Source organism: Fulmarus glacialis, unplaced genomic scaffold, assembly GCF_000690835.1.
Source record: "Fulmarus glacialis isolate BGI_N327 unplaced genomic scaffold, ASM69083v1 scaffold21193, whole genome shotgun sequence".
In the NCBI taxonomy this organism is placed as follows: Eukaryota; Metazoa; Chordata; class Aves; order Procellariiformes; family Procellariidae; genus Fulmarus; species Fulmarus glacialis.
This window is the reverse complement of record NW_009202609.1, coordinates 9,226-31,956: the sequence shown is the minus strand read 5'-3', so window position 1 is coordinate 31,956 and position 22,731 is coordinate 9,226. Positions and strand designations below refer to the sequence as shown.

The 22,731-nt window shown below is 47.5% G+C and overlaps 2 protein-coding genes across 2 annotated transcripts in view; one reads left to right on the top strand and one right to left on the bottom strand.

Annotated features, from left to right (window-relative positions):
- CSF1R (colony stimulating factor 1 receptor) overlaps window positions 1-9,780 on the top strand; it is a 19,885-nt gene extending 10,105 nt beyond the window's left edge. Inside the window, exons 8-22 of the mRNA XM_009574361.1 lie at window positions 18-109; window positions 379-499; window positions 1,184-1,374; window positions 1,946-2,058; window positions 4,129-4,255; window positions 4,747-4,851; window positions 5,184-5,294; window positions 5,564-5,726; window positions 6,305-6,419; window positions 6,568-6,672; window positions 7,445-7,567; window positions 7,687-7,798; window positions 8,119-8,218; window positions 8,838-8,943; window positions 9,459-9,780. Coding sequence (XP_009572656.1) covers window positions 18-109; window positions 379-499; window positions 1,184-1,374; window positions 1,946-2,058; window positions 4,129-4,255; window positions 4,747-4,851; window positions 5,184-5,294; window positions 5,564-5,726; window positions 6,305-6,419; window positions 6,568-6,672; window positions 7,445-7,567; window positions 7,687-7,798; window positions 8,119-8,218; window positions 8,838-8,943; window positions 9,459-9,590 — 1,816 coding nt within the window. The 3' untranslated portion in view covers window positions 9,591-9,780. The remainder of the gene's footprint in view (window positions 1-17; window positions 110-378; window positions 500-1,183; window positions 1,375-1,945; window positions 2,059-4,128; window positions 4,256-4,746; window positions 4,852-5,183; window positions 5,295-5,563; window positions 5,727-6,304; window positions 6,420-6,567; window positions 6,673-7,444; window positions 7,568-7,686; window positions 7,799-8,118; window positions 8,219-8,837; window positions 8,944-9,458) is intronic.
- Window positions 9,781-13,331: 3,551 nt separating this feature from the next.
- The window catches only part of HMGXB3 (HMG box domain containing 3), a 17,895-nt gene continuing 8,495 nt past the window's right edge, over window positions 13,332-22,731 (bottom strand). The window contains exons 10-19 of the mRNA XM_009574360.1: window positions 22,349-22,495; window positions 20,354-20,655; window positions 18,784-18,911; window positions 18,021-18,152; window positions 17,565-17,749; window positions 16,750-16,969; window positions 15,521-15,654; window positions 15,023-15,139; window positions 14,387-14,596; window positions 13,332-13,802 (exon numbers count right to left, since the gene is read on the bottom strand). Of these exons, the coding sequence (XP_009572655.1) occupies window positions 13,332-13,802; window positions 14,387-14,596; window positions 15,023-15,139; window positions 15,521-15,654; window positions 16,750-16,969; window positions 17,565-17,749; window positions 18,021-18,152; window positions 18,784-18,911; window positions 20,354-20,655; window positions 22,349-22,495 (2,046 nt within the window). The remainder of the gene's footprint in view (window positions 13,803-14,386; window positions 14,597-15,022; window positions 15,140-15,520; window positions 15,655-16,749; window positions 16,970-17,564; window positions 17,750-18,020; window positions 18,153-18,783; window positions 18,912-20,353; window positions 20,656-22,348; window positions 22,496-22,731) is intronic.

Below are 22,731 nucleotides of genomic sequence, written 5' to 3'. Positions count from 1 at the left end.
AACACCCCCTGCCTGACCCGCCTGCAGGACGGAGAGGGAGGTCTCTATACATTTTATGCCCTCAACAATGAGACCAATGCATCAGTTACCTTCAGCATCTCTGTGAAATGTAAGTGCTTGGCATTGCCCGTTCTTTCACCCTGCTTGCCCTGGGGCTGCTGCCCAGCTGGCAGCAAGTAGGCTGAGGTACCAGGGTGCTTCCAGCCCAGTGCCCACAGGACACACAGCCAGACTGCATCTGGGACCCAGCCCAAACCGATGCGTAGCACAGGGATTTCTGGTGTTTTATTGTCACACACATGGAAAGTAAATCAGAGCACAGGGAATGTGCTCTTCCTCTGGTCATAGCATTCATTGTTTATCTGCCTTCCCCAACAGCTCCTCCAAGGGTCTGCAAAATCAAGGTGCCAGCCAATGACTCCAGCATTCTTCAGTGCATGGCCATCGGCTACCCTGCCCCACGCATTGAGTGGTACCAGTGCCCCATTCACTCTGACAGGTAAGAAATACCCAGGAGACTGAGCACCTCCAAGGTGTGCACTTGCCCTTGCTATGCTGGCATTTGCTGAGCAGCACCACGTGAGCTTGCTTACAGGCAATATAGCAGAGCCTGTTCAGTAACAGCAACAGGGGTGTTGCCCTGCTAAAAAAAGAAGCTCTTGGGGACTGTCTGAGGAGAGGGGGCAGGTACTATTCCTGAAGTCTTGAGCTTGAAGAGTTCAACCACCTGTGACTCATGTTCTCCCAATGCTTTTCTGAGGAACATGTGGGTCCCTTGGAGAAGTGCCCTGGCGTAGGTTGCTGTAGAGCTACATCCTGGCTGGTCCTAATAATCTTTCTAGGACCTCCACAGGTCTGAGGCTCCGCAGAGCACAGTCTTACTGAGCTACAGTGTGATGGGAGGCAACTGTAGCTGCCTGGACAGGGCTGGTTGTGTCTCAGTACCAGCCCCGTTCAAGGACGGAACTGCTGCCACAGCTCTAGCCACATAAAGGCAGTTAAGACTCTGTCTATACAGGGCTTTGATGTTCAGGGAAAGGTCTTTTAACCGGGCAGCGAGTAAAACATGTCTCATAGAGCTGCAACCCTAATTCCTATTGTCTCCTGATACAGGCATCACTTCACTTATGAGCAACCGTGCTGCAGAGGAACACTCATTCTCTCCTGCTTGGTATCTCTGCAGATACAATGAGGACTACAGGTTGCTACTGAACAACTCCAGTCCCCAGGTGGTGAACATGTTGCCCTTCCAAGAAGTGGAGGTGGAGAGCGTTGTCCCGTTCCAGGAGCTGGGTCCCAATTTCACCTTCTGCTGTGTGGCCATTAACAGAGAGGGGAACGCTTCTGACATGTTTCACTCACTCACCATCACCAGTAAGATACAAACTGGTAGCATGGCAGAGTGGGGGAGGATTTGGGGGCTTTTGGGGGCCCATCTTCCTATACGTATATCCCTACTGTCTTGCAAGAGAGGTGGAATAGATTCCACAAGCCCTCTGTCTTCACAGGAGGTGGGATGCTTTGGCATTTGCCAGTCCTAGGAGCCATGTGGGAATTGCTGGCTGGGCATAGCCTGGTGCCAAAGGCTGAGCCATGCCATGAACACCTTATAACTGCAACTGCTGTTGCTCAGCCCACTGGAGTCCAAGGGTTGCATCTTTTGATGGGCCTGTTCTTGATGCACAGATCTTGCTCCCCAGTCAGTCTGACCTGCAGCTGGTGCTCTTTGTGTAGAAATTGGGGTGCGTAGGGGGAACCATTGCAGCCTTGAGTTTGATATCAAGAACTTCCCTCAGTTTCCAGCAGCTCTTTTGGGTGTCTCTGAGGCCAGTGCTTGGTTGTGTTGCATACAGGGGAAGCCTAAGTGAACAGCTGGGCAAAATGCTCCCAGAGATGGGATTGAAACAGGTGTGTTTTACTCATCCCCATTCTTTTGCTCCTCCAGGAAATGTCATGGCCCCCCCAAACAAGCTCTTCAGCCCCATTCTCTCCACCTGCATAGGGACGTCGGTCCTGCTGCTCCTCCTACTCCTCTTCCTCCTCTACAAGTACAACCAGGTCAGATTCCCTGTTGCATAGCAAGGGCTGCAAGGCCTGCCCAGCCTCAGAGACCACACTGCCTCTGCTGGCAGCCACAGGCAGGGAGCATTCAGCTTGCAGGTACCAGGCAAGCTACCTCCCTCATCTCCACTGCCTCCCAACTTTCCCCAGGAGTTTCCTGCTGCAGGGCAAGAGTTGTGCACCAAACCCAGTGTGTTAACACCTCTCCTACCCTGGTGCCTCAGTCTCGTAGCCCAGAGGTCAATCAGTTTCTTGGTGCCAAAGGTGCTCACTCCATGCTGTCCGTTGCAGCTGATTTTGCCCTGGTCACCATGAATCCACAGAGTGAATTAAGGAAGAAAAAAAAAAGTGGTTTGCAACTCTCATCTACTTTTTATTCTCCTCCCTGCTTTATAAAAAGCTGTCTTTATGGGGAAACAGGATGACGTTAGAAGGCATTTGTCTCCAGGAAGACTTGGTCACTATTTTTATACAAGAACTTGCCCCATTTTCTCTGCAGGACTCATTTTCAGTATTTGGATTCCTTCTGGGTTGTTTCCTTAAACTGTACCAATCAATAGCCAGCTCTGCTTCATCAGTGGGTGAAAATCCCCTGTTTTTCAGCTCTCCCTTTTGGCACTCTTCCTTTGACAGCCTATCAAGGCTTTAAATTTTGCAGCAAAGTTCTGGTGCTGGTTGTCAGAAGACCCAGCACAGCCCTCTCCCAAACAAGCGCCTACAGCTTTGCAGGCAGAGCTGTCTTTGGCCGGTAGTCCAGAGACACAGAGAGAGAGAGGTGGATGGCTATGTAAGCACAGCTCTGAAGAAACAGCTTTTAGGAAGGCCTTGCAAACCCAAGAGAAGCAGGATGTGTTTATAAATAATCTTATCTATCTCAGCCATGGGCTTCTTGAGCCATGGCTGATTGCTGCAGTGCTAGGTGAATCGTGGAGCAGAAAGCAGCAATGCTCAACCTCTGGGAGCAGGCAACAGCAAATAAACTGAGTGCATGTGGCATTCTTTATGAGGGAACTCCACTAGAAACTGTGCTGCTTGGAGCATCCTGTCTGGGCCTTTTTCAACAGCCTGCATGGGCATGGATGTTCAACTCTCAGGCAAAGAAAAGAGAAGCAGTGTGGGGCAGAAAACAAAGAGATGCTTTGCATCAAAACTGCAGATCTGTTTGCCTCAGTTATGGTCCCTCATGCCTATGCTAACCTGGCTTTGAGCACCTACCATACTCTGCATCCTTCTCGGCAACTATCCAGGGGAAGTGGTGAGGATAGCACTTCAGCACACACCTCCCAGTAGCTGGGACATGAGGTGACTCATCACAGCCATGGTCACTCCACCCATGTTTCCCTGTGTCTGTCTTGATGGGCCTGAGACCACCTTTGCCACTCTCATTGCAGGTCCTTGCCTGTCTCCTTGTACAGGAGCAAAGGCCGCATGCAGTATTCTCATGCCAAGCTATTTCACTGTCTTTCTCTGTATTTGTGCCTCCAGCCTGGCTCCCTAGCCCTCCCAACATGAATGACAACACCCAGCACAAGCTGGCAACTGCCTCTGCCCACGGGCTCTAGCACTGCTTCTCTCTGTCCTTGCCTGGTTACTTCTGCCGTGAGATTTGTGGAAAAGAGAAGAAATTCTTACTTCTCTTTCTCCATTTCTTTTTTTCCCCTGTAAGGGAAGCAGGGCTGGGCCAGCTCCACCGTTCTGCTGTGCTCAGCAACCCAGGGTACCAGGGAAGGAGACACAGCATGGCTCAGTCCCTGGTCTGGTGGGACATGCTGGCTCTCCCAGCTTTGCCATCTCAAGTGAGGGCAACGGGCTATTTTAAGCGGAAGAGGCAAGAGAGCCTCCCTCAGTCATGGGTGACGACTTGGGGGGACTTTGTAACAGCAAAAGGACCAGGCTGTCCAGACAAAGCCTCTCTCACTCAGTCCAGGTTCAAAGCAAGAAATATTTGGTGGGTTGAAACCTAAGTCTTCCCTCTATGCCTGCAGGGTGAGAGCTAGAGTGCATGCTGGCACTGGGGAACCCTCAGGACTTGAGGAACATTGAATAACTGGAGTCTCTTCCTTATAGAAACCCAAGTACCAGGTGCGGTGGAAGATCATTGAGGCCTGTGAAGGGAATAACTACATCTTTATTGATCCCACTCAACTGCCATACAATGAAAAATGGGAGTTTCCCAGGAATAACCTCCAGTTTGGTAAGAAACCTTCCTTGCTGCTTGCCTGATGGCATGCAGCTCACCACAGAGTTGAAATGCTCCAAGGCACAGAGCCAAAGCAACTGGACAACATCCAAAGCTGCATCCAGACATTACAGCAACATCCTCAACCAGGCCTTGCTGCCCTCTTCCACACAGGGTGGCAAATGCTAGGGTACAACCTCCCTCCAGCCCTCCATTGCTCCAAGGACGGTTGAGAGGATCATGTCCCTCCTCTTGCATCTGGGGTCATTCCTAATGCATAGAGCTGGTGAGCCCATGTTTGGACATGGCCTCTTTCATATCATCTTTGCCCGCAGTAGAGTTCCCCTCAGATGTTAACCAGCTCTTGACTAAGGGATGTGTCATCTTGTCTGGGCTCAGCAGGATTCCCCATCCACCAGACATCCTCCTCAAGGCTGCGTGCAGGACAACTGCTCAATCTCTTTCTATAAAGCATCTTATAAGCACATTTTTTTTTCCCTCTGCAGGAAAAACTCTTGGAGCAGGAGCCTTTGGAAAAGTGGTAGAAGCCACCGCTTTTGGGCTGGGCAAAGAAGATTCGGTCCTCAAAGTGGCTGTGAAGATGCTAAAGTGTAAGTCCAGAGCAACCTGCAAAGGCTGAAATCCCCCAAGCTCCTTTTGGGCAGGATGTAGTGTGCGTTCACCACATGTGTTGGTGCTCCCAAGCTGCAACATCTACTTTTTTAGATGTTTCTGTGATAAGTACTGGTGTTGGAATCGTGCTACTGTCATTTTTGTGGACGCACATGGCCAGAGGCACAGACAGAGGACACAATTTCCTCTCTGAGTGTGTCTCCTCCTTTTGTTCCGTCTCTCTGTCTACACCTTTTTCTGTCCTCCCCCATCACCTCTTCCTTGTCCCTCCCTCAATCCTTCACACAGCCCTTTTCCTCTTGTCTGGCAGCATCAGCAGACACAGATGAGCAGGAGGCTCTCATGTCTGAGCTGAAGATCATGAGTCACTTGGGACACCACGAGAACATTGTTAACCTGCTGGGAGCATGTACCTATGGAGGTAGGATCCCACAGCCCTGCTTCCCCCATGGACCCCTCCCACGGCCTGCTCCTCTGAGGCTGTTGCCTCTCCTCAGTCTCACAACAGAGATAGCTAATGAGCTCGGTGGCCTTTTTTGAACCTATAACTTCACAAGGGCCTGTGGGCTGGCCATTTCTGGACATGCTTATGTGCAGTGTGGGTTCTGCTGCCCCTCCCAGGGAAAGCAATCCTCAGGACAGGTCACAGTAACATCACTTCTTAATCAACCCTTTCTGCCTCTCTCCCAGGCCCAATCCTTGTGATCACCGAGTACTGTCGCTACGGAGATCTGCTGAATTTCCTGCGGAAGAAGGCTGAATCCATAATTATCCAGGATTCTGCGCTGGACACCTCTTTAGACAGCGCTGCTGATTACAAAAACGTTGACCTAGAAAAGAAATACATCCGCAGGTAAAAGCAGAGCTGTGGTGGCCAGAGGGCTGAGCAATGCAGGGCCTGGGTACTTGCTGGGAGAAGTGTGCAGAGGGCTGTGCTGGGGAGAGATTAAGGACAAAGGTCTGGGGACTTGCAGAATACCAGAACGTAAAAGCCACTGGGGTTGCTTATGTTTAGACTTGGTTACAGTTCCAAGTTTTTCAAAGTCTTTGACAGAAGTCATTGAATATCCCACAATAAATCCAGGTTTCAATCCAGTCTGCCCTCCCACAATCTGGAAGCAGAACTTTTTGGCTTCCTGCTCTATTGGGCACGTGGGTTTTGTAGGACAAGAGGCTGAGCACTCCCCAACAGCCAAGGGCAGTCCCTTGACAAAAAGGGAGCAGTACTTACAGCCCCATACCTCTGGGCACCTAGGTCCCCTTTCTGAATCAGCCTCAATGTTGACTTTCCCTTTGCCCTTAAGCCTCTAGTTAAGCCACTTCCTGCAGGCAGGGATGTGGTTTCTTCTCTCAGTGGATGTGGAGAAGGGCAGAAGGTACTGCTGGGGGATTGCTAACAGCCTGCCTCCATCCCTGTTGCTTCTGACTCAGTGACAGCGGCTTTTCGAGCCAGGGTTTGGAAACATATGTTGAAATGAGGCCTGTGTCATCATCATCATCATCTTCAGTGTCATCAGATTCTGCGCAAGCCAGGGGTGAGTTAAAGGTTCATTCCTGTGTTTTTATGATTTCTTTATTCTGGCGATCCTGTCTGATTTAGCCCCAGAAAACCAGGATACAGCATAGCTTGCATTATTTACCAGGTTTGCAGCAACTCTAAAACTTCGCTTTGAATTTCAGGGAGAATCTCAGAGAAAGAAGATGAAACCAGGGAAGATCTCCGTCCCCTCAATCTTTCTGACCTGCTACAGTTCTCCAGCCAAGTGGCCCAGGGCATGGCATTCCTCGCATCAAAGAACGTGAGTGCCAAAAGGACGACTGTCCCCAGCACCCCAGCTGGGAAACACTAGTCCAGCCAGCAGGCACCAGCCATCCCGTCTGCACTAGGCTCGGGATGTTTTTGGATGGGGTGGCCAAGCTCAAGCAAGCTGCTGCTGGAAATGGGCCTCTCTGCTCCATTTGTTGGGTTCAGACATGCTGGGCCACAGTGACTAGTGTTCCCTTCAGAGCCTTTGTCTCCCATGGGCTCCAGGCAGGCCATCACAGCAGGGCAGTGTTACAGGGGGGAACCCAGGGCTGTGCATCGTGTTAGTCTCAACATTTTCTCTCCAGCTTTTACACGAAGTTAGGAACTTTGATGTGAAGCTTTCTCGCATTGGCAGCTTCCCCACTGCCCAAGGGACAAGGAACTGAAAGTGGCTGTTGAGCTGTCTGCCAGAGCTGGCTCATTTAGAGTATCAGAGAGTAACCGTATGACTGTTTCAGAGATGAGGGCACAGTGTCAACAGCCCCTGGCTCTAAGCCTCCTCCCATGGGGAAGACAATGGCCCCATGAGTGATTAAGGGCATGGCATGAAATGGCACCATGTCTTAGCACTGCAAATGAAGTGGTTGAAAGAGAGCCCCTACTCCTTGTACACAACACAGTGCCTCTTACAGGGGCTTTTCAAGCCGTACGTGTTTCCCTTGCCCCTATAAGTGTTGTTTTGGTGACAGGGCTGGGCTGTAGGGAATTAGCTGGGACTGCTGGAGGATGTTGGCTGGGTCTCAGTTGCACTCTCGTCTCCCCAGTGCATCCACCGTGACTTAGCAGCCAGGAATGTGCTCGTATCAGATGGACGAGTAGCCAAGATCTGTGACTTCGGCCTGGCCCGTGATATCATGAATGACTCAAACTATGTTGTAAAAGGCAATGTAAGTAATTAAAATGGGGACAAGAGATGGTACAAGGGTAGGGTGCGGCTGGAGCACGAAGAACGGTGTAGTGTAAGCTGCCAGCTTGTCCCAGTCTGCAGGACTCTTTGCTCTTCCAGGCCCGACTGCCCGTGAAATGGATGGCCCCAGAGAGTATCTTTGACTGCATTTACACAGTGCAGAGTGATGTGTGGTCTTACGGCATCCTTCTCTGGGAGATCTTCTCCCTTGGTAAGAAAGAAGCAAGCTTGTAAACCTCTTTTGTTTTCCATGGCTTACTACTGCCCTAATGTCTCTGCAGAAAAGTTTCCAAGAAAGGAGGAAGGTTGACAAAAATCTAGGTTTTTATCAGGGCTATAAAACACTGTGTTATGCTTCCAGAGGGACCATCAAAAATGATGGATCCTGGATGATTTGCTCTAACTCAAAACTCCCTGAGAATGAGTAGCACTGGCTCAGACGATGCTCCAGGCTGCCTCTTCTCACCCCACAAGGCTGGAGTGTTAAAGCCTCTGATCTGAGAGCCACCTCTGCTCCTGTTACTGTCACAGGTAAAAGTCCATATCCCGGCATGGTGGTGAACAGCAAGTTCTATAGCTTGGTGAAGCAGGGATATCAGATGGCCAGGCCCGACTTCGCTCCCTTGGAAATGTGAGTGGATGCACTGAGATGCACACAATGGGTGACAGAGTGGCTGGAGCCACTTCATGGGGGGCAGGCAGGGAGATGGCACAGGGACCTTGCTCACAGGTCTGCCTGCTGCTCCCAGGTGTGTCTGCCCTTGAGGTTCAGGTTAGATCCCACCAGGCTGCTCCTTGCTCCTGTAGGAGTCAGTTATGATGCTCCATCCAATATTTCCCCTGTTTATGGACAGGAAGATGGGAGAGCTCACGTTGTATGTCTACATTCCTGAACTTGGTGGATTTTTCTTTTTTTTCAGCCAGCTACTTTTGACCCTAGGACTGTGAGAAGACAAGCCTGAGTAGGTTACAGGAGGGGAATGAGTTTAAGCTTAAAGAAAAAAGTACTGGAGGCATGAAGTCCCTTGTTAACAGATTAAAGAACGTTGCTCTATCCACGTCTGTGCTCACCTTTCCCTGGAGCACTGCACGTGCACTGACCAGGGGTTTTATAGACAGGAAGACAAGGGACTGCTCAGCACTGTGTGCCTGAAATACAAAGTGCTGCAGGGAAGAGCCTGGGGGTGCAGACCCTGCAGCGGCTTTGCAGCAGCACAGTGCAACCATCCTGTCCCTGTTTGGCTCTGCAGGTACAGCATCATGCAGGCATGCTGGAGCCTGGAGCCCACACAGAGACCTACCTTTGACCAGATCGGCTGCTTCATTCAGAAAGAACTGGAGGTGCATAAGGAGCAGGTGAGGACGTTTGGAGAGGAAAAGGGGGAAGGCAAGCGTGCTTTCCCACTACATGAACATAGCTCCTGGACTTTCCTGGTGATGTCCCTTACCTTTAACTGATGGGAGCAGTTTAGTGTTAGTGGAAAGTGCAGAGAGGCATCCAGATTTCCCCATGCTGAAGGGTTAAGTCACTCCCCACCATGACCAAAGGAGGCTGGACAAAGAAATACAGCTGCTTTGCAGCAACCTCTATGGTAGCAATACAACTACCAGCACAGCAGCCCTGCCCCATTCCCCTGGGTTTGGTGTGCAGCTGGACAAAAGGTGCGCTGCCTCGTGACTAGCTGTCCTGCATCTCCACAAAAGCACGGGCATGCCTGACCTGCCAGCTAGCCTTGCCCTGTGGGCACAGGAAAGGGTAGTGTTGAGTTAGCATCCCCAGGTGGTCATCCACGCAGAAACAGATGTCGTACACCATTGAAGAGACTGAAACACACTTGGGGTGGGTTTTGGGTTTTTTTTTTGCTTTCAAGGACTACACCAACCTCCCCTCCACTGCTGAGGAAGACAGTGGCTGCGATACCTCTGGCTGCTGTGAGGAGTCCTGCGAGCAAGAGGAGAGCGGCCAGCCCCTTCTCAAGAGCAACAACTATCAGTTCTGTTAGCTGGTACCATTGCCCTGGGATAGATCCCTGTCCTCCTGGCTCTGCAGAGTGCACGGTTCTGCTCTGCCCTAGGACACAGATGCCTTCTGCTTTGGCTCTCCTCTCTGTGCTTTCTGAAGTATGAGTGTTACCGACTCCCTCACTGAAAGGATAGCGTTGGAGTGACTCAAAACCAAGACTCACCATGGGGTCCCTCAGGTCTTATCTCAAGTGTAGCATCGAGCTGTTAGGATGATAACATGCTCCATCTCTACAAGGTACAGGAGGTCCCTGTCACCTGCCTCCCCACCCACCGGTGGTGGCTGTGTGGTGTTTGGGTTTTGTAGTTTTTTTTAAATACAAGTTGCAGCCAAGTGAGACGTTTCCAAAAGTCACTAACATGACTGAACCCTTGTGTTTTATGAGCACATCTTGAACAAAGTCCTGAAGCTGAAACTGCTCCACACACCAGAAGCAGCCCTCTTTCTTGGTGGTCCTGCTCTCTTCCCTTTGTCAGTCTGACCCTGGATGTTGCAGAGTGAGTGTTTAGATATAGGTAAAGCCTCTACTTAGCATTAAATATGCATTAACCTCTACATTTCTTCATGCAATCTACCTCTCTGCAGCTGATGCTTCTGCAGGGAGTGTTTGAGTGAAGCGAGCCAAGGACACAACCCCAGGGTTATGTGAACTTGTGCCCCAGTGCCCCAGTAACAGGACAGAGGGGTGGTTATTTCTCAGGTAAAATACAGAAGTAACCAGTGCTCTTCCACATGAGCACTGAACACAATCCCAATCCAGGAAAGAATGGCAGCTTAAACAGATCTGGAAATGATCAACAACACATATCCTACAAAACTTCTGAATTATTAAACATGTAGCAATCACTGCCTTTGTCATGATTACAAATATGTTCTTGTACATATTTTCCTGAGTGTATTTTTTAATAGTACAGCTGAAGTAATTTTTTTTCATAAGCTACGGCCTAATGCCCTTAAACTTACTTCTTATCTAGCTCTTGTTCAGGGTTACTAATGCCACAGCCACCCGGTCCTGTGTAGCTATCACCTGACTCGGTGGGTGAAGGATCAGTATTCCAGGTACAAGCACTGAAAGGGCTCAGGCAAACTACAGCGAGACAACTACTGTATGGCAGGTGGCCTTTGTCATTCTGCTCACAGCTCATTATATTAAACCTCATTATATTAAACCTGGTTTTATGCTAACACCAAGTGATTCATTCTTCCTTACTAAATAAAAAGCTAATGTATTTCTATCTGTCAGCATTATAAAGAGTAAAATAAGATGTTTAACAAAACAAGTCTCTTCCAGGGCTTTAAGGACTGTTCTCAGAGGGGAACGGATCAGAGCACGGGTGATGCACTGGCCCATCCAATCACCCTGCAACTCTGCTCCAATTCCTCAGACTCCTCATTACCAGTTCTCAAAACCATTCAATCTTGTGTAATGCAAAAACTTATTAAAAGCAAGGTTTTAAAGCACTTTGCTCTGACTGGCCTGTCTGTAACTAGGAAAAATGAAGCAGTCCCCCTGCATGGATGTAATGGGGGGGGTAATTTCAATTGTGATAGTGGGACATCCGACAACAGTCACTGTTTCAGACAGGCGTATGGCACCACTCTGCGTGGGAAAGGCAGTGCAATGCCGAGGGCAGGGCAGAGGCAGAAGGGCCCCGCTGACCAGAGACTCAAGTTTCTGCAGCAGAACCTCCTGTAGCAATGGCTTAGGTGCAGCTGGAGCTTCAGCCCAGGCAATTAAACACATCCTGAAGAGAAGTTACTGTCACTGCTGCAGACGCTCTCCTATGAAAGTCACCTCAGGAGCTGCCCCGTGCAGGGAACTGCAGAACAAGAGCAGGTAGGCCAGGGGAGTCGACCATCTGCAGAAGCTACTTTCTTGCCACTTACAAGAACTGTACCTTAGCTATATTTAGCAGGATAATTTTATTTGACACTCTCGTGAGGTGGCCCAAGCAATTTCTTGAGCTGCTCCTCTCAGAACACCTGGCTTCTGAGAATACCAGGCTTTTCCCCACCACCATGGCAGTGCAGATTGGAATCGTGGTGTACGTGCACACAGTGTTTGTGCCCTTCCCACTGCAGTCCTCCAGGACTTGTACACAAAGAAGTCACTTGGCCACAGTTTCACCCCAAAAATTGGAGATAATTTATTAAACTTTATCACTGACTGAAAAAAGTCACTAATGTCTCTTATAATAAGTTAATGTTCTTAACAGAAAAACCCCAAGCCATAATTACTGCATTTGCTCAGACTTAATACATTTACTTTAACAGTACGGTACTCAATAGGTTCCCCTTCACAGAAGGGAGATTTCAATCACACCGCAAGCCTCTGAATCTTTCCCACTGCTCACTCAGACAAAATAAACTCCCTGGATGGCAGCTTAGCAGTCTAGCATCCTGCTTCTCTCCTCTGCGGGTCACACCAAGCATCCACCCACCTTCACCTTCATCACCAGCAATAGCAAAAGGGAGCCGGCGGCAGACAACGCGCGTAGCTTTACAGCCGCAGCCCCAGGTGTTCTTCAGCCATGCTGCAGGGGCAGAGGTCTCAGCCCAACTCCTCTCAAGGAGCTGATAAAGCAACCTGGGCAGCTTCAGACTTCTCTAACCCACGCAGCGCTCTGTGGACACTGGCAGGGCAAATATGACACCTGACAGAGGGCTGAGATTGCACACGTGGATGCAGCTCTCCCAGCGCCTCCTCTGAGGGTGGAATACCGAACCCTGCTCGCTCTGGTGACACTGCATTCATCGTTTCTTATTGACCCCACAGACAGCCTTTGTGATTCTGTTCTGAGGGCAGGACAACAGAAATGCAAGTCCTTGAAAAGAATGAAACTGCTAAAAAAAAAAAAAAAGTGTGCAGGGGGACAGCACAGAAATTTTGAGTGTCCTCCCCGTTTCCACAGCCACCACCTTACACAGCACTCATACAGCCCTCCAACGAGCTTGGTTCCCCTGGGCCTTGCCCGGTCAATTCTTACCTTAGCATACAGAACACTTGTCACTCTCTGTATGTTTCAGCTTCTAAATTATTAGTGCTCACGTGAAGGGACAAACAATTCTAGAAAATTTCTGCAGCTGAAGCACTCACAATCCTGGAGTGCAGCCTCCAGGGAAGCTCCCCAGATATGGTACGTTAAAGCCGCACGGCCCTTCCTCCTCCTCGACTAAAGACTCCTTGCAGCCAATGCATATGAAAGCTCTGCAAGATTTCCAAGGAGGATTGTCCTAAACTAATCTATTCAGAACATTTTGGGGGAAATCTTCTTAGCTGTCTGCCTTTCATGCCTGCTCCCACACCCCTAGCCCTGCCACCGATATGCACAAAGAAGTCAGCAAGCAAGATTCAGAATTAAAAAACCTGTGCGCTTGACCACGCGTACTCCCCACTACCAGAAATGCCTCTCCCTTCTCCACTGGCCAGCTGCAGGGAGGGCAACATTTCGCACCACTGAACAGTGGGTCCATCGCACACCTCGGGAGGCAGCTGCAGCTTTCAGCAAGGGGAGTGACAGACCTATGCTCGCAACAGCTATCATGACACTATGGAAGCACACAGCTCTTTGGTCATTAACAGCAGTCAAAGCCACCGGCATCACATCTCCAACCTGTAAAAAAACCTCTCAAGCCAGACAGCTGCCCAAACCTTGCAGAAGCTGGCCCAGCCCACCCATCCACACCACCAGAGAGAGAAACCAACACACTGTTTTGTTACTCAGCAACCTCTATCATCCCCCTGCTTCCCTTCTTCATCCTCTTCTGTTTCTGTTTTAATCTGGGCCACTCCGAGCCGGTAGAGAGCATCGCGAATTACCACCTCCCCAGGCTGGCAGCTCTGTACAATCTCCTGGATCTGCCGATTCACAATTTCCCTGCTGGTGAGGAAGTCCATGAGGCGGTTGTAGAGGTAATAGTGCGTGGCGTTCTCGAAGGTGATGGGCCTTTGGCGGATGTTGCTAGTTTTGCTGTCGTTGATAGCAGCGATGATGGCGCTGTAAGGCTCCAGCTCTCGGCACAGGGAGATGCAGTGATGCCGAGCCGTTGGATCTCGGTGGCTGTTCTGCTCCGAACCCGTGTGAACAATTCGGCGTGCCGATGACTTGGTGATTGGGTGCTGAACAGAGTGCTCAGCCACAGTCATATCTACGCTGTAGTGCTGGTCTAGGAGTTCAGGGCAGGACACATACTGGGAGAGAGAGAGACACGCACCAGGTAGAACAAGAAGCAACTTTCCCACAGCTAAGAACAAGACAAAACTACTGTTTGGCTGAACTCCAACCAGCACTATGACCCAGGACAGAGGGAGGGCTAACTGATTCAGGCTTCCCCTAAGTGCCACAAAGTGGTTCTGTACACACCCTCCTCACTTGTATAATCAGAGATAATCCCAAGGCACTAGCAACCCTCTTCCTCTCCCATTTCTCACGTAATAGCAATAGTTTGAGAGAATTGAGTTGCTGTGTCAAAATAAGCGACATGCTCCAAAGTTCACGATTTGAACTGTTACAATGCACTTCCAGCACAGCTCTTCTATTAAGGAGCATGAACCTAATACAATGCCCCAAGCAACACGTAACGCTTTCCCCTATGCTCAGAAGCTCTGCACTGGCAAAGCTGTGAGTCAGGAGACACTTATCAGGTCAAGTTATCTCGAGGCACAATGCAGGTTACATATACTTTTTTCAATTTTTTTTTTTTTATTTTAAATCTCACTTGAAACTTTTCCATATCGGACTGGCATAGCAGAGTGCAAAGGTGGACATAACTAACCGTTGGAGGATCCATGGGGTCAGAGAAGCAGCCCTGGTTTTTCCCCCACATCTGGGAAGTCAGGCCAGGACAGCAGACGTCTGCACACAGTGCCACTGAAGAGGCTGTATCAACAACATACACTGGAGGCCAGTGTCGTGAGGAAACCAACAAGTCCACATGATCCCGGGCATTTTCTCCTCTTACTATGTACTTTGAGCCACACACAACCTGGAAAGAAAAGGATTAACACCAAACAGCACAATAAAAATGAAAACTTATGGAAAAAAAATACAGTCTTAAAAAAATTAAGCTTCCTTTCAAGTATTCCAGACAATACAGTAACCAGACAGTTACTTTCTCGAAAGATACTCTGTTTCCTTCTCATACACATTCACTTTATCTTGTTCAGGAAGAGGGGGTTTTCAACTCCACCTCAGCAGCAACCTCAAAACCAGACGTCAGATCACTAGTCGATCTTGAAATCTCCTGCAGGACTGCTCATACTCCAAGCCCCCGAGGCAGTGTCTTTCATTCCCAAGGCTCAGATAGGCCTACTCCATTGCTTCTATCTAATGAGGGAGTTCCACACTGGTAAATCAGATAATAGTGAATAGCACGGTAAGAAAAAACATTGCTCACTCCAGCCTTCCTTACCTGATGTGGACACACTTTGTAGATTTTCCCTCCTGTGTGATAAGCAGAGGCTTGTGTGATGCTTGTCCCATTCTGTACAAACTCATAGAGAGCCAGGAGGGAGTAGCAGAGCTGGTCCTACAAAAGACCCAGAGAAAGTCTCTGTGTGGCTAAAATTAATGGACTCCTCCAGAGAGGGAGAAGGCTGCAGGCAAGGTCTCTCAAATCCTAATTTGCACTTCATCCAATAACTTCCTAATCCTGCACTCAGCACCATGAGGCTGACAAGCAATTACACAATGCTGAGCCTGTGACAAGGTAATTACAGGCTTCCTTTCTTCTAGCCCACCAAGGTTCAATTTATTTCACCATGTGTAAGTTATCCTATAATCTGCAGGCACTCACTTCTAACCCATCCCTAAGAAGTTAATTATCTAGGATGGCAAGTGTGAATGAGGGAAAGACAGTGAAGAACAGCTCCACTCCTGCAGGCTTGTATGTGGGCAAACAAGCCATTACCTTTGTATCTGAAGCCTCCCAGGGGATGCCACACTGTGTCAGAAAGCTCTGCAGCTCTTCCTCACTGTAAGAGCTTATCAGCTCAAGCCTGAAGTTTTCTTCCTGAAGGAGCCTCACCAAGGCACTCCCGTTACCTGCAAAGGCAGGAAACAAGTCTCAGCGCTCATTCTCAGGAAGGGAAGTCACCAAAATAATTTCTTCTGAAGACTACAGAAGCAGAGACCGCACAACCAACTGCCAGCAAGAGAAAGCCATGAATAGTCCTATTTCCAAAGCGGGTCACAGCCCACACTTCTCTTGAACCCTTCGCTAGTGAGGTCACCAGTCCAAGCCCAGCAGAGCTGCAGACTCCATGAGCACTTGTCTATCCAGTCGTTTCTAACCTTTAAATGACTGGTTGGACTGACGTGAGGATGAACAAGTGACAGAAGAGCACAGAGAAATGTGACTGCAGCCTTCGGACTGAGCAGCTCCAGGCTTACCCTTCACATCTCCTCCCTGGTTCTTTCTCTGGAGCTCCACTTCCACGAAAGCCCATGTGGTCCTTCCGCAGTTCAACTCTCTAAAACTCTTTGCCCTGTCTGCAAAGCCAACTCATATGCTTGTTAAGCTTGCAAAGCCAGTTTTCCTTCTTACACCTGACACCTAAACTGTTAAGGGAACCAGGGTGCTAACTTAATTTAGCTCTCATACATCTGAGCTCATTCATCTCATGGTTTCTTGTTACATGCAGTCAATGCCCTGGATATACTGAATGTTGACCACACTGATCAGGGCTAAGACACCCATCTCCTAGTCTTTTTTCAAGTTCTGTAAAAACTTATTCACCCTTTATTGAGATCAGGATACTGAGATAGCAAGCACTGCCTGCAGCTTTCATAGCCCAAGTATCAGTCTAACATGAAACAAATACTGACTGGCATTCAAGTTGTGCATGCATCCCCCTGCAGTCAGACCATATCTCATTTGGGGTGCAGTGCTGTCATGTCCCCTGTGCCTCAAATTCATGAGAGCCACCACTGCACTCAAGCTTCACTGGGCAGGCCAAAGCTCAAGCTGCTAAGTATCCTGAGAACAGCTGAACTCACCCCAGCATCCTTGCCTTCTCTCAGCAGACATAACTTTTAAAGAGTCATGCAATCATCAATTCTCAACTCTAAACATCACCAAAAGACTGATGTCACCGCCACGTAAAGCACTCCCTTAATAAGCACAACCTCAGCAGTTACCTGGCACTGGCTGTGCATCCAGGTTCTTGTCCTTCTCAGTATTGATCACCATCGCTCCTCTCATCAGTGGAGGGAAGAAAGGAGCAACAATAGAGGCATCAAACTTTGTGATGGGGATGCTAGAGGGAAAAGCCACCTGCTCAATCACCTCTGTCTCCATTGTGGACCAGAAGTCTTCTACATTCACTTCACTTGATGGCAAGAATTCTGGCCAAGTAAACTAGAAAGAGCAAGAAACACACTGGTCAAATACAAATAACCGTAGTCCATTTGACAGTTTTGTGTCAGCCTCACTCAAGGCATGAGGATTACCCAGAAGAGTGCTCAGCCCAAATATAACACGGTGACTTCAGGCTCCTACAGTTCCCCACAATCACTTTTTGTTGGGTGAGAGTCAAAACCATTTATTTAACATAAAAGCCAGACATGATGTATACTATTAGTGGGGCTCTTTTTCCCATTAGAGAAGACAGCACCTCAAGGAAACTGCTGTTGGGAAAACAAAAGAATGCCTTCGTGTCACAGGAAGAAGGCCAAGTTCAGCAACTTTCATCCAAGGTCCCTACTGTCAGAGGCTGCTGGACAAAAGCTGTGGTCCAGGGACAGAGGATCTTGTTTTCCCCAAATCATACATCAACACTTCTAAGAGGAAGTGCAGGCATCACCACTCCAGCCACATCCTCTTGCCAGGCATCAGCAGAAAACTGCTCATAAAGGTCTCATTTCATTATCATGCATTACGAAGACCAGAGTCAGCAAAAGTCATTATGATCTGCTTTGAACACGAACAGGATGGAAGTTTGTAAAAAGCCTACCTCTATGTTTTTTAGTGCCAGGACATTTTCCACATTCCTCTGGGCTATTTCCACCTTGGGGGTTATGCCACAGATTCCACAGATCATGTCATTGTAATCCCGGACTGTTAGGCATTCAAAAGCCCAGTAGCCATTGCACAGCAGTTCCTGGAGCTGAACCTGCTCATCAGGGCTCAGGCTTTTTTCTGAAAAGAGAACATGCCACTGTTACAGCTTTTACTTCCTAAAGTTGGTGGAGAGGTAGTAGTACTCTGCTACTGAGAATAAAAACAAACCTGTCCTCCAGAGAATTGTTACAAAGAACTGGTCACAGAGGTACTGTTGGATTTAGGAACTGATTTAAGAGAAACATACCATAGGTGAATAGGTGAGTTTTGCCTTTTTATAACCTAACAATCATCTGCAGGTCACAGTTTGGTCTAAGTGTTAAAGTAAAAAACAAGAAGGAAAACCCACCAGTTTTCTCCTGAACAGAGTCGAGAATATTGCCAACAGCCACTCTGGGATCCTCTCCAAGTTTAATGTGGTTTCGGATTGCAAACAGAAGATCTAAGCTCACTAGCAACTTGTTACCCACATTGAAAAGGCCTGTAGTTAAAACAAGACAGTTATTGTCTGTAGGGTTCCAGATCTTCCTCACAAAGAAATACATTCCTTACTGATACACAACATACTCATATGAGTACGGTTCAGAGGATAACGGAAACATGTGGATAGTGCTTCTGTGACTGTTCCCTCTGCACATTAGCAAGATCAGCTCCTTTCACAGACTTGCCTTTAAATTTAAAAAGCTACAAGGAACAGCAGCCAATCTGTCTCTTCAGCTCCAAGCTGCCTTGCAGGAGGCCCACAGTGACTGTCACTCAAGTCTTACTAGTCAACACTGAGAAACAGCACTCTGAAGAGATGTCTTTGACATGATCTCAGGGGTTGCCTTGCAGAGCTCAACATTTACCACTTACACAGAGGAGACCTACACCAATGAAGCAAGGCACGGTCTTCCTCATCAAAGCATTCATATGTGTTTTTCCTCACAAATATAGATTTACTTGCAGAAGAAGCAGAAGAATAGTGCAAGTCAAAAATAATTCAAGTTTAATACACTGGGGCAGGGAATAGGCTTTTCTGTGCAAAGGCAATGCCCTGATACAGTCCCAAGGCTTCTGAAGGGGTTAGACTGTAGTCATGCTGTAAGTTGGTATGCTTACATTTTTCCTACCTGTGTAAATATCAGTGAAGCTATGGAGGGCCAGACACTGCAGGTTCAAGCACACTTTGACCTGAGCGGTAACCACCTGTAATCTATTAGCTGTCAGCAGCCAGCACTCCTGAGGACCAGCAAGGGAACTGTAACAGACAACAAAAGACGAGTCAGATCAAGCCAACAGGTCTTTCAGTCTAGTCCTGCAGTAACTTAAAATGTTCTAGTTGAGATGAGTTCATTAGTATGTCAGCCAGTTCACATCATTTCACACCAGGAAAAAAAAAAAGTTACATTTTAAAATGGATTCCTCAGGTAGAGTCAGGTCACTGATCACATTCTTTTAACAGCACTACAGCACCTCTCCAGCTCCATACGTTGGGCGCATAGTATTTGAGAGGTAGAGAAAATCTACAGCCCCAGTTGCCCTGGGAGAAGTGTCAGCCCTATTGCTGTGGGACATCAAATGGTGACTAGTAACATATTCTACCTGACAGCCTGTCCCTGCACACACAAGGATTCAGAAAGGCCTGCTCCTCTACAGTGCAGCTGCGGAGGAGGAAGTTCAGACAGGAAAATGCCAGTTGTGCCCTAGTGGCAGAAATATAGCTGTTCACCTGAGAAAATAGGAATCAAAGTCAAAGCTAGCTCCCCCTCACTGGCAGGGGTTTAATTAGAGCCTACGCGGGCACATGTGAGAGTCCCACATGCAAAGCATTGCAAAGCAGCATAGCATAGAAGCAAGGATTTACAATGCACAGGTTGGTAAGCCACAAGGTGAGGGACAGGGTGCAAGATAGCACTGTTTTGCAAAAATTACTGAGTATCAAAAGTATCTCTGCTGGAAAAATCTCAATTAGTACTAGCCTGACCAAAGCAAACATCCATAATTGGTATCAAGAAAATCTTTTTCGCTGAAGAAACACAACAGTAAACTACCCGACATTTTGCTGTGGGAAACCTTTCAGCTCATGCTTTTGGCAACAGGAGGATGTTTGGCAGACTCGGTGAGGAGATATCCTACGGGTTTTTATACAAATCTAGTTAAGGTAATCTAGCCTATAGACTGGTAGTTTCTGAAAGTCCTTCAGGTTTCAATTTGGATATTTGTTCCAAAAAAGGATTCACTCAAGCCCACGCTAAGCCATGAAAAGAACAAAAACATCATAAGCAAAAAGATCCACACAGGAAATATTCAGATCAGGAAGAGAGAGAAAAGGGAAATCACATAATGCACATCTATAATCCCACAAGTTTGCCTCTGTCAGCCTCAAAACACCAGAATGGAAAACAAACAAGGCATGATGAATGAAAAGACTCTGTCTCAAGAAAAAAAAACTACATGTAGACTTAGCAGTCACTCTTTGATCAAGCTCTCCTGCTGTATGGAAATGGTAACTATGACAAACTACACCGCACAGGAGAAACAGAAACAGCTTATCGCTAACCAGCTAAACCCTTTCCATATACATGTAGCTTACACCAGCTTCAGTACCAGGGCCTAAAGCAAACACTATTTCAGGCATGCTTCTAACATAGAGTATCAGCATGAGGTTGAAAGAGTCACAAGTCTAAAACAGAATCTTACTTCTGTCCCCCTTTGAACAATGGGCTGTTACAGAGGAGGCACTGCGCAGATGGAGACTCATAGTAGTTTGACCAGGAGGTCTGCTCTATGGTGACTGTCTCCTCACTCACGTTGGACAGGATGAGCCGTGAACTGTTGAGTTCATGGATGAGCGTGAAGACCTCGGCCAGTTCCGATTCATTCTCTGGGATCTGCATTACCTTGCGCAGCAACTGCAGGGTGGATTGACGCTGGATCTCTTTCTGGGGTGGGGTTAAGGGCTCGCTGGTGTTCAGCACATCAGACTGACCTGGACTGACCTCCTAGAAAGCAAGTCAAACACTCACATATTCAACTAGGCAAGCATGGGGATGAAATACTAAGAATCCCAAAGAAGTCATAAAAGGTAGCAGAAACACAGCAACCTTTGTACCCAGTAGACTTGACTTCTACTCCATGCTCAATCATTGGCCCCAGACAGTAGCTTAAACCCTAAGTTACTTCACCAAAAATACTTTATTACAGCCCAGCCTTTCAGGAACTCCTATAATACTGCTAGACCATCACAGATTTGCCACTAAACTGGAGTGTTAGTGTAGAGATGGAGGATCAAGAGGGTGAGGACAACATCAACAGGTATATAAACACTTCAATAATCCTGGCAATCGTCACTGCCTTTCTCCATAGGTTATCAAGCACATTCTCCTGTATAACATGCTCAGCCAGCCACGGCAGTCTGCACACCTCTCCAGAAGCTAGAGGAGACAAGTGCTAAATGAGAACTAGGGGCTATGATGTACGGAATACACTAATCAATTACAATTGATCAACTATAGTCCTTAGACACACACTCCCCAAAACACATATGCTATCAAGACAAAATGCACGAGCACAGGAGAATGAAACTCTATGTGGCTCAAAAGAACAGCGAGAACATCAACAGGCTAATCTGTTTAATCACTTAAACTCCTCTGCCAACATTTCAACCTGTTTTTCTGTCTAGTCTAGCAATGAGATAAATGATCAGTCCAAAAGCACAGAGACAACAATGAACTGTGTGATAGGAATGTTAAGCAGATCTAGAATCAGAAAATAAGAAAAAAATAAATGAGGAAGAGACAAGCCACATGCCTCTCAAAATGCAAGCTGAACGAGGCACACTGCTGTTCCTTACACAGCTGCTTGTGTGTGAGTTTCACATAGGCCATTTCAGCTTGTTTTTTTTTAAAAAGCACTATGCAAAGTTATGTTCTTCAAAATAACAAAGGCAAGTGGAAGAGTCATATTACCACACAGACTAAAATGTAGTCTGTCTATATGCTGAGTGGGCATTTCGGCTAAGAACAGGACAGCTCCTTCAGCTCCTTTTTTTTTTTTTTTTTTTTTAAAAAACAAAACAATTCTGCATGAGAAAAGCTGACCTTTGAAACTTCAAATGCAAAAACCCCCCAAACAAACAAACCCCAGAATTCATTATTTACATCCATGTAGAAGAGCAGACAACTGAAAAACATCTTTTTTACAACAGAAAAAAATACTACATCCACAAATAAATTCAGGCTGGAAGTAAAGTTGCACTACAAACCCCTAAAAATAGGAAGCTCTAATACAAGGTGTACTAACTCAATTGACATTAGCCACAAACTGGTCACAAAGCAGAGCATACTTGGGAGTTTCTTAATGAAGTCTGAAGTCCAACAAAGCTGACAGAACAAATGTGACTTTAGGGCGATTTCACCAGTATGTACCGACACATCGTAAGCATTTTTAAGCTACAGAGACATCCAGTGGTAGAACTGAGTGCACTCAGTCTCATTCTCAGCCTGAAACACCACTGTTGCAGGAGTTGGACAGCACAAACATCATCACAAGTATTTTCAATAGGACATTATTCTGTTAGAAAAGCTTGCCGTAATGAAAAAAATTAACATGTTCCCACGGGCACTTGCAAACTAAGGTACTTCCCTGCCCACCCCACAATAGCCATTTGATAAGACAAACTACTCTGAACCTTACCAGGGATTTTGTTTTCTCAGCTCTGTCTTTGGCAAGATTGTATCCGCAGCTTGGACAGATTCGTGGCTTATGCCTGTTTGTATACACGTAACTACAAGAGGGGTTCTTGCATTTCCCTCTGCCACGTGATGTTGCCAATCCCAAATCCTGAATGACACAAAAAAGATGTTTGCTGACCTTGACTTTTAGATGTCAACAAGATTCTAGAAAAGTCTGCTTGAATATCGTATGCTTTTTCACCACTTTATAACACCTTGTTTAAAGATCAAATAGCAGGCCCTGTCACTTTCCACAGCATATTTTAACTGGCACTCAAACATTTTGGCGCCAGTTCCAGAGACCACAAACACTCACACATTAAACTCATTCAGAAACCCCTGATC